Consider the following 14,678-nt stretch of genomic DNA (forward strand, 5'->3'; position numbering starts at 1 on the left):
TAATGCACTTGCTCTTGCCAAAATGTTACATTAAATGAAGTGTATCGTCATGTGCATTTTTGTTGTGTATCAATTCTTGTTCATTTAAACATTCACTTAAAGTCCTCCACTGTCGTATTAAAAATTATTAAAGTAAATATGTGGATTTCCTAGCAATGTATTTTAAGTAGATGTCTTGCTTCTTATTGAAAACTTGTTTGTAATAATTTTAAAGCAATGGGCAACTATTTGGAAAATGTGAGTTTTCATAAATGAAACTGTTGCTGAACTTCCCAGATATTAATTCAATTGCCAGGCAGTACAAGTCATAGCAGTTTAAGGTTTATCTTGCACTGTGCTGAACACTTTGTATGTGATGCTTTCCCTGTTCACTTTGACTTAAAAGAGAGCTGAGACAGTTCAATAGTTCATATGAACAGATTTCTAAACGGTACCAACTTGGTTGGCTTTTGCTGTGGTTTAGAACTATATAGCCTTGCTCTACAGATTTGTCCTTCTTGTGTAACTGGAGCTGTAAACATTTACTACAATTGTTGAGGACTTGTCTTTTAGTTGCTTTTTATTTTTATTATTTTGGCTCTGTTCGTACAAAAGCTGTATGTTCCATCTTTAGATTGCTTTATAAGCATTGAGGAAATGCACAAGACTGTGTAATTTTTTGTTTGGATGGTGAAGGGAAGAAGAAAGGAGTTGAGGAGGGATGGCAATCCTCTACAGAGATGACGATTAGAGTTGTTATTGCTGAGGGGCAGAGCCCCGCACAACAGAAGTCATAGGAAGATGAGGCTGCAGTCATTGCACACCTGAGCCAGTCATGGGCTTCTCCTGAGCTGCAATGGGCTCCACCCTGTGCAAACCCCATGACTTCACTGTAATTGCAGAGCTGTCACCAAGGGCATGATATGAAGCAAAGGAGTATCCAGATGATGTCTTGGGCTTAAACTGGAAATAATGGTTTCATGCAAGTAAATAATTTGGCCTGCGTGTTTTCTTCCCAGTGTATTACACAGCATGGAAAAGACCAGAGTTGCGTCTCAAGACCCGAGCCAACTCTTCAATTCCTTTCAGCCTTAAAATGTATGTGTAAACTCAGCAGAGAGTTTGTTGCTGCAGATATAGACACCCACCCCGCAATTTTACAGAGCACTCTTCATCTCTTTTCGTACTAGAACTCTACTTTAAAATGAAGCGAGAAGCCTTGCAGTGGCATTGTTTTAGACTGCATCTTCCTCTTTCAAATTAGTTTAATCAAATGAATAAATAAAAAGGCAGGCAGGAGATGCTGTGTCCTAGAAGCAAGATGCTGTAGATCAGCTGAACAGAAACACCGTGGCCTTGTGCCAAGGAGCCCTGTGCAGGGAGCAGCATCCTCTACAGTTCAGAGCCGGGTGGCCTCAGCTGTCTCTCCCAGGGTCCTCCTCTGAGGTGCTGCGGCTCACAGAGGCCATCCCTGCTGCACGGTGCTCACGCGCCACCCCCCGTGTTGCAAAGCAGAGTTCAAATCGGAATTCATGCTTCTTTTAAAATGATGGCTGTATCAGCATCTATTCCACGTGAGGGACTTCCAGCAGACCTTTCAGTCAGGTATTTAGATGCCAAAAATGGTGGGCTTACGTTCTGAAAGCTGATTAAATCTGTTAAACCAGGCGCTTGAAACTTTCAATGGAAAGGGAGGCAGAATTGCATTTAAGTGCAAATAACTTTAATATTTTGTATATCTTCAGTAAGTAGCAAATTAACATTAAATTGTTCATTATTACATAGTAGATTAAATAACTTGTTTCCCCCAATTTGCATTTCAATGAATATCTAATTGGTCTATAAACACATTGATTAATGGGTACAGAAATTATTACATAGATTCAAGGCAAAATTGTTAGTGCATTAAGAAAGGAATACAGTAGACTTGTTGATATTTTATAATTAAAAATTGTATACCACTATTGTAACCAAGCATTACATTTGTTGTACGTTAATTTAGCTTTTTGTAACCATGAAAAATAGTTCATCTTGGTTGAAAACCAATTTTAAATGTCTTGATCATGGGAATTGTCTGCAAGTGCTTTAATGACAGTTCTGAGCATTCTTTGCACTGTGGAGCTATAAATTTATATATTGTACTCATAAACATAACAGTACAATTACATTGCCACTGCAGTAATGAAAATTTGTCTGTACTCTTTCAGTAGAGGATTAGCTTATTGTACTTGAGGAGAGTAAATTTCGTGTAGGTTAATAAAGTCTAATTTGCATGGTTGAGAAAAATCCAAGATAAATAAATACGTAAATAAATTAAAAAGAAGTGATTTGGGGAGGGTAATAATTCCTTTAAAAAGATGTCTTTGGCAAGGAAAATACTTTGATACCAGCAGCACTGAAGTCATTCAATGTATAGCAGTTTCCCAATTTGCTAGAGTTTACATGCGCAATTATAATGCAAAATCTTACTGCATATGCAGTCAGCTTAGAGCTAGGTCTACATTACAAAATCTTTTAGCATACCTCGTAGTTAGGAGTACAAGAAGAATTATACCTCACAGTCTGTCTACCCATGCCAGAAAACCTGGCATAGATGTGGCTGTGTTAACAGAAGAGTGCTTTGTCAGACTTACTTCAGGTCTGCTGAGGAGGGGAAATAAGAAGCTGGCTTATGCCACCAGAGGGCTATACCAGCCTAGCTACCCTGGTTTAGCTGGGGGAACAAAAGCTGTTACCTCCGTCTGGTGTAGAGGAGCCCTGGGGCGTCACTGAAGCAGCAGAGATTTCAGGCAGTTTGCTCTTTCATTAATGGGGTGTCCGGAGGGCATGTGGTACAGCTTTCAAACTTGTGCTATACTTGTGCTTTGCAAGTTCAAGCTCTACCTTTGTCAGAAATCAAACAACTACCAGTGAGCATGTTGCTTCTTTCCTCCTTGCATGGGGTATTTGATACTTGTGGGAAATGTGCCTTTAGTAACTGAAAAGTTTCTGTCTTCTGAAAGATAATATATTAAATGAATACTTGCATGAATCACAGATACAAGATTGTGATTGCTGGGCATGTTGGATCTTCTCAAGGGTGAGTTAGTATCTAAGGGTTGCAGGCTGTTTAACGTGGTTTCTGAGCCACAACCCAAGCTCCTTCCCCCGTGTGAACTGAGCCTTGAGGGTCTTTGGCCTTCTGGATGAGGAGCTGAGAACAGGCATCTCTGAGCACTGACTCACAGGCACTGATGGTGGGCTGTATACATAGGGTGCAGAGCTGCTCAGAGAGCTTAGAGTTGCGTCGTGTTGCTGTGAAGAAGGAATGCTGGTGGAGGTGAGAGAGTGTTAGATGAATCCGTAAATGTATGAAATCAAAAGAATACTCAAAAATGCAAGAAAGATTGTGATGAAAAAGAGCAAGGGATTGGAAGTTATAGATTAAATCATGGGCATCAATTTCACTTGCTAGATCATCACATCCACTTAATGGATATGGTCCTCCTCATGCCTGGTGGTCCTGCTCGTGTTTGTGAGCAGAAGTACCACCTGCTGCATTGAAATGAATTTGCCCATCTCTTGCATAAAGCTGCTTGAGCTTTGCATGCTCAAGTCTCTTGATTCCTATTCAAGAGGCTTTTACATGTGCATAAAGCCAAGAGCATTCAAAAAAAGTGCCACAGTCATATTCATTCAAAACCATAGTTGGAGAAGATAGTTAATGTTGTCTACCTTTATATAAAATAAAGCACATTCATTAGAACAATTCTCCCAGAAATGAGAAGTGAAGATTCAGTTGAGTCCTTTCTGAGACAGAGAGAAGAAATTTGCATATCTCATTTGCTACTCAGTTGTATTTTCTACCAGCTGTGGACACGGGAGATACAGAGGCTAACTTGCAGCCTGGCGGGACCAGTCTTCCTGAGGGTCTTTCCAATTATCAGGGAACTTCTCTCATTTCCCTCTTCTTCCAAGGCTGCTTAGAGCAGAAACTGTAGTTTTAGCTGTTCTAAATCACCTTGAGCAGTTAAAAAGCCTTTCTTTGCACACACTGTAGAGCTAAGCTGAGGAAACTTGGTGCATGGGTTGAAATAAGGGTTGTGAGTATCTCCATTTTAACTTCTCTGTTTTTCCTGGCCTCCTCCCCTTTGAATATTGTGTCTACTCTTGCTGTTGAAATGGAGCTGCTTTTTAGCGAGGTATGCAAGACTTGGAGACCAAGATGACGAAGTTTCTGACTCTTCTGCAGACCGTACTCACTTGCAGGGGAGGACATCTTAAGTTCTAGTTTTTGTTCTCATTACTGTTTATGTCGTCCAACAGCTCTGTTGCGCAAAATACACCGGCAGCTCTGGAATAGTGTTGGAGAAGAACCATGGGGCTGTGCTAGGCACAGAAAGGAAAAGATGCGGAGTTTGTCAGTGAGTAGTAGACATGTCATCAAGGTGTTCCCTAGCTAGGTATAATTTCATCCATGTCCAGAGTTTAGATGTACAACCAAGTTTTGGTGACAGTGTTTTCCACCCATCAGCTGAGCCATTCAATATGTTTTCTTTGATTTAAGCCAAGGCCATTTTTAGATGATCGTTGCAGGAGGGATATAGCAGTCTAAGAAGTGAGCAGTTCTCACCTGCTTGCTTCTGCTCCTCTTCTTCCCCAACAGAGGTCGATGTCCAAAGCTGAGCTGGGAGAAGAGAATGTGCGGTATCCTTCATCGCTTCCATGTCAGTGTCCAACATTGTAATTTAATTCACTGTTGATGGCACTTTGAGGTTAATTGTGAAAACTTCTCACAGACGCAGATTAGGGAGTTCTCAAAAGTTTCGTTCTACGTGGTGAGTTCTAGGGCTTGATAACCTCCAACTGGTGATCACCTCCAACCCGAGGGACTATCATCTCCATTGTTCTAGCTAGATCTGGAAGTAAATGTCTTTTAGTTATATTTAAACAGTTCTAACAGTGCAAATTTTTATTTAGTTTTCTCAAATATATGAGGAGTGTTCACTAACATGTTGCAGGTGCACCACACCTTTAGATTTGCGTCTAGACAAAGCCTAAGTGTTTATACAGAGACTAGCACAGTGAAGAGTTGATCTCAGCCAGAGCTTCTATGCCATTATCATGTAAGAATAAAAAGAGCTAAAATGCCATGAGAATAATATAAAAGAAGGCATATTTGTGATCTTCCGACCTCACAGGTGCCAGATGTGCTGATTTTGGAAAACTCTTCAAAGAGAACCTGAATTCAGCTTACATATTTCTAATTTGTAGGAAAATCAAGACTATATATATATATTGTGTGTGTATATAAAATAAATACAAATATATTTCCATATTTGGGAATAGAACAGCTGTTTCTGCTTCTCCTTCATCTGCTTACTAAAGTGTTACACGTTCTTTCCATTATGCTGGTGCTGTAGCTTAGGTCAGAGAATAAAAGTATGCTATGGCCTTGGTAAATGATCACCCTATGGCTTTAGCTGTTTTCAGGATTACCTGACATATATATCAGACAGAATAATCATGTCTTTGGTATAGTTCCCTTTCTTGTTTTTCAATATAAAAATGTTATTTCTTCTTTCCCCACACATGGAATCATTTTCAGGTTTTAGTTCCAGATGTTTACAGATGAGCTTTCCGTAGTCTGAGCTCAAAATCAGTATCAGCTGGAATTTTAAAGATAGGGATGCTTTCAAACCTTGTTGGGTCACAAGTTGTTCCAGTATTTTTCTCCAACAGAGAGCTTTTTAGCTTGTTTGGAGTCTTTTGTGCAGTTTTCTTTCTTCCTTAAGCATCCCATTCTTGGCTTATTTTCCAGAAATAGCCGCTGCCTCTTCTGTGGAGAAGATGGATTTTAATATGCCACATCACCATCCTCTTTTTCAAGGGCTCTGAGTGCTTTCACAATTTTTTCAAATAGTTGATTGCATTTTTTTCAAATAGTTGATTAAGCGGTAATTGACATTCTTGTCAATTGTCTTGTCTGCTCCCTTCAGCAAAGCACAGTATCTTCTCTCTGAGGGTTGTTAGTCGTGCACTGGCTTCAGATATGAACTGGTTTCTGAAGTTATTTCCACTTCAGGACTGTGGCTCACAGTTCTTTCAACTGTGCTGATGCATCTGGTTTTAGAATTGAATCACTGAATCATATTAATTGGGGGGGAAGTAATTTTAAAAGCGATCATCTCAGTGATGCAATTTACGTTGCAGCTATACAAATAGGTTTATCAGCACAATTGAGAGGGAGGCAGATTGCACCAGGAGGATCAGAATTAGCAGCTGGGGTAGAAAGCTTGTTGAGGGAAAATTGCTCAATTGTTGTTAGAGGAGCTGAGCTGTTTCCTTTGTTTTCTGTTGTTAGAACTGCCTTCCTGCTCCACCTTCGCCCTCTTCCCCTATTTTAGGTCAATTCTATTTTTTTAAAAGTCTTTTGTCAGAAAGTATTGAAAACGTTCATCTTGTGTATGAAGGTGTTTAGTTTCCAGATTGTGGTGACAGCAAAGTGACTTCTGACTCCAGACACAGTGGGAATGATGGCTCTCTTGATTCTCCTCCAAGTCATCTTTTGTGAAAGTTTTGAAGAAAAATGTGCTTAGCTTGAGCTAATATTTATACGCTAAGGGTCAGAGAATTTCATCTGGGTTAGCTCTCTGTGGTGTGTGAGAGAAATAGCAGATAGCACTATTTGCCATTAATTTGAAGACCAATTAGAAGTAGAGCATTTCCTTCAGTTGTAGCTTTGGATGCCTTCCCGTGGAAGATGGGGCGATGTGTCTGTGTTCTCTATTAGTGTCAGGGTTTCACTCGTGCCAGTGTTGCACAGCGTCCTCTGAAGACTGACAGTTACCAGGTTCATTTACCTGTGCAAGATCATTCACACATCCTTGGTCTGACCACTTCAAAGGTGATAAAATAGGACAAATAGACATGCAGTAAGGAAAAAAAAAGTTTTGAACTATTTCCCCCAAAACATAATGGCTCTGGGGAGAAAAAAAACTTCCAGAAATCATTCTGTGAAGGTGCTAGCAAGCATGCTGCAAGTACTTGAAAGGCATGAGTTATCCAAAGTGAAATACCATCTGTCTGTCATATGGCTAATCAGATACAGCAATTCTTCCTGAGCTTTTTCCTTGGAAAGAGTCAGAAAAAAAGAAACCCAAATTTGCTCTGTTTGAAGTTCTCTTAGCAAGTACCGTGTTTCACTTGCTGTGGAACACGAACTCTGAGAGTCTGTGTTTCTTGCTGATATTTTACTACCAAAGAACCAAACATACAAAGCAGGAAACAAACCCCCCTCTCAGAAAAAATGCCATGAGCACACTGTTTCCACGCTTAAGATGCTTAGCTCCAGTTTGTTTTGGGCTGCACTCTTCTTTTTGACTTCTTAATCTCTATTGAAAATTAGTTTCTTCCGAAAGGTTTTCTTTTATTTGCCAACCAGTGTTTGAAAAGTGGGTCTCGTTTAAACCTATTATTATAGAATATACTGTCAAACATTTGAGAACTGTCTTTATTAAAGGTATCATGTTAAATCATTGTGTTTCTGAGAATAGTTTAATTTGTGTGCAGAATGTATTTTTTTTTCCTGCTCCTCTGACATGAATACCCTTGAGCTGCCCTTGGACTGGTCCTTATGAATAAAACAGTGTGGTGGTGTCTGGTTGTGGGGGTTTTTTTGGTTGGTTGGTTGGGTTTTTTTCTTTTTTACTAATGGGGAATTGCTTATATACAGTTGTATCATTTGTGTCCACAATAATAGATAAATGTGGGAGGAAAAGGTCACACATATCTGTAAAAAAACAAGTTCTAACACGAGCACGCAATACTAAAAGATAATTATACTTTGAGGAATATCAACATTGTAGCTTTTTTTCTCCTAAAAAATGTACAGAGATAAAAAACTGATTTATCTTCATTCAAAAAGCCAGTATATTTTCTAAACGGAAATTGGCCAAAGAGGTGTGAAAATGAACTGCATCTGGCAGTTGGAAGAATTTGACAAGTTCCTTTTTTGGTGGGTGTTTAGATTAATAACCTTAGCTGGAATTTGAAAAAAAAAAATATTTGAAAGGCCACTGACTCGCTTTGAAAACTGCCTAGCAGCATAGTCAGATGTTTGTTTGAAAAACAGTTGCAGTGATAATGAGAAATTACTTTTCCTCAACTGTGGTACATAACTGACTTGCAAACTCTTCATTCCCTGCAGTACAAGATCAGATGGGTTCATGTAAACTGCTGCCAAGATTTCTCTTATGCTTAGTGGTTGAATCACCAATGCAGTTAAACTGATTAAAGTCGTATTTGTCAAGGACTTCTACAAGAAACAGATATCCAACAAACAAACATAATTTGGTGAAATTATTTAAACGTAGCTTCTATTTAAAGTATTAGGAAAGATTACAAACTAAGTTATTGTTACTTTGTATAAAGATTGAGATTGCTAGACGTGCCACAGTTAAATTAATTTTACATATATTTGCAATGAAAATCTGGTTTAGCATTTGCACTTTTCTTTGCCATTATTTATTAAATATTGCTGCAAGAGGAACTTAACCTGTCTTGTTAAGGCATTTCTTCCAATAAGAGTTGTTTCTTGTATCCAGATAGTTCTAAACTAGTTACATTTGTATTCATGCAGGTCAGAAGAGGGGAAAAGGCAAATATGTCTTACAGGTGAAATTTGCGTTAAATCCAATATTCTATGTTTGGTTTGGATCTGCAGTAGCACCTAACTCAATGAGGGCTGTTGGTGTGCTAATGTAGAGAGTCTTGTATTTAATTGTTTTCTAAAATGTGTTGTTTCTAGGTCTACAGACAAGACTGTGAAACCTTTGGCATGGTAGTGAAGATGCTAATTGATAAAGATCCATCATTAGAGAAGTCCATTCAGTTTGCCCTGAGGCAGAATTTGCATGAAATAGGTGAGCGATGCATTGAAGAACTGAAACATTTCATTGCTCAATACGATGCTGCCAATCAAGATCTATCAGAATCCTTCAAAGAGGGCTCATACTAAGGACAAAAATATGCTTTTAGATTCTCTGCATTGTGTATGCCATAATACGTAAATCTGCTTTTTGCGGGGAAAGAGGAGATCTTGTTGGAGATTTGAACCCAAGGCCTGCACTCCTTCGTAGTAGCTCAGGTGGCTGTGTCTTGTTCACTGTGGTCTCCACGATTGTATTCTTCCTACCTGTACTTGTTGCATATATTCCTTTGAAAGGATGTTCTTTTCAAAAATGCTGTAAAGTGACAAACTATTTTTGAAACCTTTACACAGTTACCTAGGAAAAAATGTTCAGTCCGATGGATGTACACTTATGTTTTGATGTTTATAAGTGTAACTTCAAACACTTTTTTATTAAAATAACAAGAAGCAGCTCTTCATTCCTCAACTTATGCAGAAATATATCTTGTTTTCATATATACTGTAGGAAGGGAAGACTTGCAAAATTGTTTGCAACTATGATTTAAATTATTTATTATAGTTTAATTTGAAACTTCAGATTCATTCTGTAAAATTACACTAGGGGTTATCTCTAGTCTCCGACTGCCAGAGCAACTCTAACTGCTTGATATAAGAAGTGCTGTATTTTTGCTCTACTTGCAGGTTCTGCAAATGCCTTTTAAATTTTGGTGTTTTCCATATTGTGAGTCATTACTAGTAAGCAGTATTATGTAGGATGAACTCCATTTTTTGTCAATATTTGCAAGTAAACATTTCCTTTGTTATGTTTTTGACTACACCTTACAGAGTGTAACTGCAGGCAGCCACTGAGCACGGAAAGGTCCCTTCTCCTACTCTCTCCCCCTACCCCCTTACACCTTCTCACCACTTTTCATGCATTAGTTTTAATAATTAGGAGGCTGTGTAATCTTTACTTCCGACATCAAGAAGGCACAGGGATTTGGGGTGGCACGGTGAGGCAAGGCAAGCGAGCAGGACTCTTCAGTAACTCCAAGTTGCTTTGGATTAAATGTAATGTGAAGGTGAACCCTAAGGCCCTGAATTCGTCATCGTTTCAAACCTTGGTGAGTCTGTGTAATGTCTGGAGCCACTTCTGACCTGATAGAGCGACTTGCAGTTGGGGAACAGTGGCTGAGGCGAGTCAAGAGGCTGCCAGTGCTACGTGATTACTTTTCAGAGATGAAAAATATTTAGGACTCATTCCTAATGAGCAATGGCAATATCCTGACTATTGGATTGTGTACAGCTTTACATTTAATAAGGTACTGTTTTTTTATGAACGTTTTAGGAAGGGAATAATTTGAGTCATGATCACAAAGAGGTAAGTATAAGCATGATTATTTTGTATACATTTGCATTTAAAAACATGTGAAACTGTAAAACGAGTTATGACTAAAGCTCACCATTTCCAAAGTGCACAGTATTTTTAAATGAAAAAGTCATTGAATTCAGCCCCCTTTTCAAGATAGCTTCTCAGATTTCATTGTTTGCAGAAAAGTAAATGAAATAGCAATCATTTTGCATGTACAAGGTACTGTATGTATCACAGCATCTTACACATGCAAATCTTGATATGGTATATCAAGTATGTATTACATCAGATTCCTGAGATGCCCGATTAGTTTTAATGTCAGTAGGGTGTGGTTTTGCAGTTGGCTTTTGTTGGTTTCCAAGAGTTCACATTGCTCAAAGGAGATGACCTGCAACTTACCTTGTGGCACCTGGGATTGTGTGGGCTGCACAGTGAGTGGGAATCAGCTCATGGATCCTGCAGGATGCTAATCTGGGGAGGGAGAGAGGGGAAGAGAGAGAGGCAGCCTGTTGTGGCACAGTGGCTAGACCTGACCTGCCCCTTTGGCAACAACCTGGCTTACCGAGATCAGTCATGAAATCACGGGCAAAGTCTTCTCTGTGGCAGAAGCGCAACTGCAGCGCTTCACTACTTGCCCACAGGACCGAGAGCCTTCAGGGTGTTACATCACAGTTTCTGCTTTGGGTTAGAAATGCTAATGAAAAAGTACTGAAATAATGTTTAATATATTTTTGATTAAAAATGTCCATTATTACTGTACAGTTTGTTAGGAGTCTCCTTTGTTAGAAGCCTGATTAAATTTACTATGATAAAAGTACCTGATTTTTCAAGTGTTTTTCTGTAAAGTAAGACCTGAGCTTACAGTCATAGAATCATAGAGTACCTTGAGTTGGAAGGGACCCATGAGGATCATTAAGTCCAACTCCCCGCCCCTCGCAGGACTGCCTAAAACTAAACCACATGACTCCCTCGAGAGAGTCCACAGCTCCTCCTAGTTTAGTATCGTTGGCAACCTTACTTAATGTATATTTGACTCCTATGTCCATATAATTTATAAAAACATTTATAAAAGAGCACTGGCCCTAAAATTGAGACCTGGGGAACCCCACTGTTGACTGGCCACCAACCTGATGTAACCCCGTGTACTACAACTCTTTGAGCCTGACCCATCAGCCAATATTCTTGGCTTTTTTAGATTAGCTAATAGGTCAGTCAGATCTTTCAAAAGTTTGTTAGGTTGTCCTTAGCTTAATCTGACTTTTTTTAAAAAACTGATTATATTTTACTCATGAACTAAGGAGCCTCTTGAATTTTTTTATAAGTGCTCTTTCTGTGTAAGGTTTAATTCACATTCATGAGTGACAGGTAACTGGTTTTCCGTTGAATACTTGTCATTATGTTGAATGTTCACATTTAACCTTTTGTGATGTATGCTTTCTGTTGATGTTAGTAAAATATTATGCCAATCACTTAACTTAAGCAAGAAACATGGCTTTTAGTCTTGCTTCCTGTAGAAACAAACATATACTTTGGATTTATTTCATATCAATGTGAAAAGTTGTCCTTGGTCTCATGGACAGCCTCGATGGGGCTCCTGGAAAGGGGAAGGAAGAGCATTGGTGGAAGAAACCAGACGCTGTGCTGGAGGAATTTATTTTCTTCGTCACCTTAAGATCTTCTGGAAAAAACCCTTACTCCTAGCGCTCATTAATGTGCAGATACCCTTAAAAGAATAAAAAGGGAAGAGGAAAAGGAAGGAAGGGAGCGTGGAAATTCAGTGCTATCTGCTGAGGCTGGAGCGGTTCTGAACGGATCTGTAACCTCACTGGGTGAGTTGGCAGCTTTGAGTGACAACGTAAACAGTCAGGTTGAAAATCAGCAATAAAACCACTATGGATATGAAAGGAGCTAATGCCATGTATCAGAGAAGGATCGGTTCCTTTGCAACCCTGTTTTCTGTGCAAGGTTTCCTCTTTTGATGAGGATGACGTATTGCCCTGATAGTTCTCCCTGTTGTGAAGGTTGTACTGGGTTTGGCTGGGATAGAGTTAGTTTTCTGCATAGCAGCCAGTATGGGGCGATGTTTTGGATTTGTGCTGGAAACAGCGTTGATAACACAGGGATGTTTTCATGAGCAGTGCTCACACAGAGCCAAGGCCTTTTCTGCTTCTCACCCCACCGCACCAGCGAGTAGGCTGGGGGGGGACAAGAAGCTGGGAGGGGACACAGCGGGGACAGCTGACCCCAACTGACCAAAGGGATACTCCATGCCATATGACGTCATGCTCAGCAATAAAATTGGGGCGAGGCGGGGGGGGAGTTTGCCGGGGCTGCTATTGCTCAGGAACTGGCTGGTTATTGGTTGGCTGGTGGTGAGCAACTGGGGTTTTTTGTCTCACTTGGGTTTTTTGGGGGGTGGGGTTGTTTTTTGTTTGTTTGTTTTACTTATTAAACTGTCTTTATCTCAATCCATGAGTTTTCTTACTTTTACCTTTCCCATTTTTGCTCCCATCCCACTGGGGTGGGAGTGAGCAAGCAGCTGTGCAGTGCTTAGGTGCCTATCAGGGTATAAGCTCCACTTGGAATATAGGTACTATTTCTAATAACATAAAACAGAATTTACAGCTTTGGTGACTGTATCTGAGTCTTGTGCTGGTAGCAGACACTATATCCCATACCATTCTCTATATATTTAAGGTGGAAGAATCAATTAGAAGCATTTCTCATAGGAAGTGATAAAAAATAATGAAGTAAGAATCTTACATCAAGCTGAAAAAACTAAACAAAGTTGTATAGCCATCTTTAAACTTAGTGTGTAATTTCTGACGTGGGTAAAAATACAAGTTAGCCCCTCTTTCATTAAGCATCATTACAAGTACGTGTTGTTCTTCCCCTGACATGAAGGTCTCTTCGCAGTCCATTCCTCAGCAAAACGCTTTCTAAATGTTTTCTAATGCCCTTAATTACTTGTGGTCCTGCCGCTCGGCATAGGTAAGGGAGATGTATGTGCCTCAGAGCAGAGGTATCTAAACTAGCTCTGAACTAGCTGCTGAACCACTGGAAGGCAACAGCTCTGGAGCACTGCTCCCCTGGGCGTCCTGCTCTGCAACCATACCTTCCCTGGCTGCCTCTGGTCTTGAGGAAAAACAGGTCAGAGCTCCTGCCTCGGGCTGGAAGAACCGCTGCTGTTTAGAGGGAGAGCAGCACGACGTACAGGAGGTTTATTACCCCCTTGCACAGACAAACGCACCTCTAAATTTTTTCTGAGCAAAACTGAGGACAAGGAAAGGCCTCTATCCACTGCCAAAGCTTCCAGCTGAAAAATAACAATACAAACAGCGGTGTCATTATTTACATCACGCATTTTGAAGTACCCAGAGCCCTTGCAGGAGCAGAGAGCTCACAGTGCCCCAGCAGTGACACCTTTAGCCCTAAGTTATCCTTGGGTTTTGTGTAAGGGCATGGGGAAGAGAGACATCTTTCAACTCACTTATTTTGAGGTTTAGAGGGAGGTAATGTGAAAGTTAACTCTGAAGATAGTTTGTAAATGACACACTTTAGAGATCGGTGTTGAATAGTTGGTTGGTTTTTTTTGAGAAGAAAGTATTAAAAAGCAACTAACAATCTTTGGAGAACTTTTATCATCTAATACTCCATATGACATTGCACTTTGGGAGAGTACATATGCTGCATCTCAGAAGATGGTGTAAGATCAGAAGAACTACTGGTGGAGACATTTCTCCATGAGACAGTTACTTGCTCTGAAAAGGACACAGCAGTAGCAACACAGCATTTCGTTTCTGAGGATCCTGGCTCCCCGTATTTGGAAATGCCGGTAAGAATGGAAGGTCCCAATCATTGTCTGAGCATCCTGGGGAAAGAAGTATTAACAAGTCAGCATCTCTCCTCAAGTCCTCTAAGTCCTGGCAGTCTGGTTGTTGTAATATACTTAAGCACCACAGGCACTTGGCTGCTAGGAGAGCGAATGCTGCCTAAGCCACCGCGGCTGCCCGCCAGCTGGAAGCATCCCACGAGCCGCCCGTTGGCCCGTGCAATGTAGCATGATATTACTTTGATCGGCTTTCATATACACAAGACTTGTTTGTACTAGAAAAGTGACTTATATGGTGAATACCACCTCTGGGAGTAAAGGATCTTTTGCTTATTTTACCCTGAAAAATACAAGCAAGTAACTGCTAGTTTGATTTAGCCTTAGCAATAACTTAATTTTCTTTGGTGTAAGCCAATACTCATGTGTCCCTTCCCTCCCTTACTTCTAGCTGCTTTTATTTCCAAACTTCTATATCCTGAAGAAGGGCAAGCTTAGTTCAATTTGCCAGGCTTTTTTGGTAAGAAGCATCTGTTATTTCATTAATTACCTTTCTTCAGGTGGTCAGACAGCCAATGGCTCTAGCATTTACTATCTTAACCGTGACA

General features: G+C 40.1%; 1 protein-coding gene across 18 annotated transcripts in view; it reads left to right on the forward strand.

Annotated features, from left to right (window-relative positions):
* PPHLN1 (periphilin 1) overlaps positions 1-11,058 on the forward strand; it is a 72,619-nt gene extending 61,561 nt beyond the window's left edge. For all 18 annotated transcript variants that reach the window (XM_075147962.1, XM_075148077.1, XM_075147953.1 and 15 more), the window contains one exon: positions 8,768-11,058. In XM_075147962.1, the coding sequence (XP_075004063.1) occupies positions 8,768-8,977 (210 nt within the window). In that variant the 3' untranslated portion in view covers positions 8,978-11,058. The remainder of the gene's footprint in view (positions 1-8,767) is intronic.
* The last annotated feature ends 3,620 nt before the right edge of the window (positions 11,059-14,678 follow it).

The sequence above is a fragment of the Calonectris borealis genome, chromosome 1 (genome assembly GCF_964195595.1).
Source record: "Calonectris borealis chromosome 1, bCalBor7.hap1.2, whole genome shotgun sequence".
Taxonomy (NCBI): domain Eukaryota; kingdom Metazoa; phylum Chordata; class Aves; order Procellariiformes; family Procellariidae; genus Calonectris; species Calonectris borealis.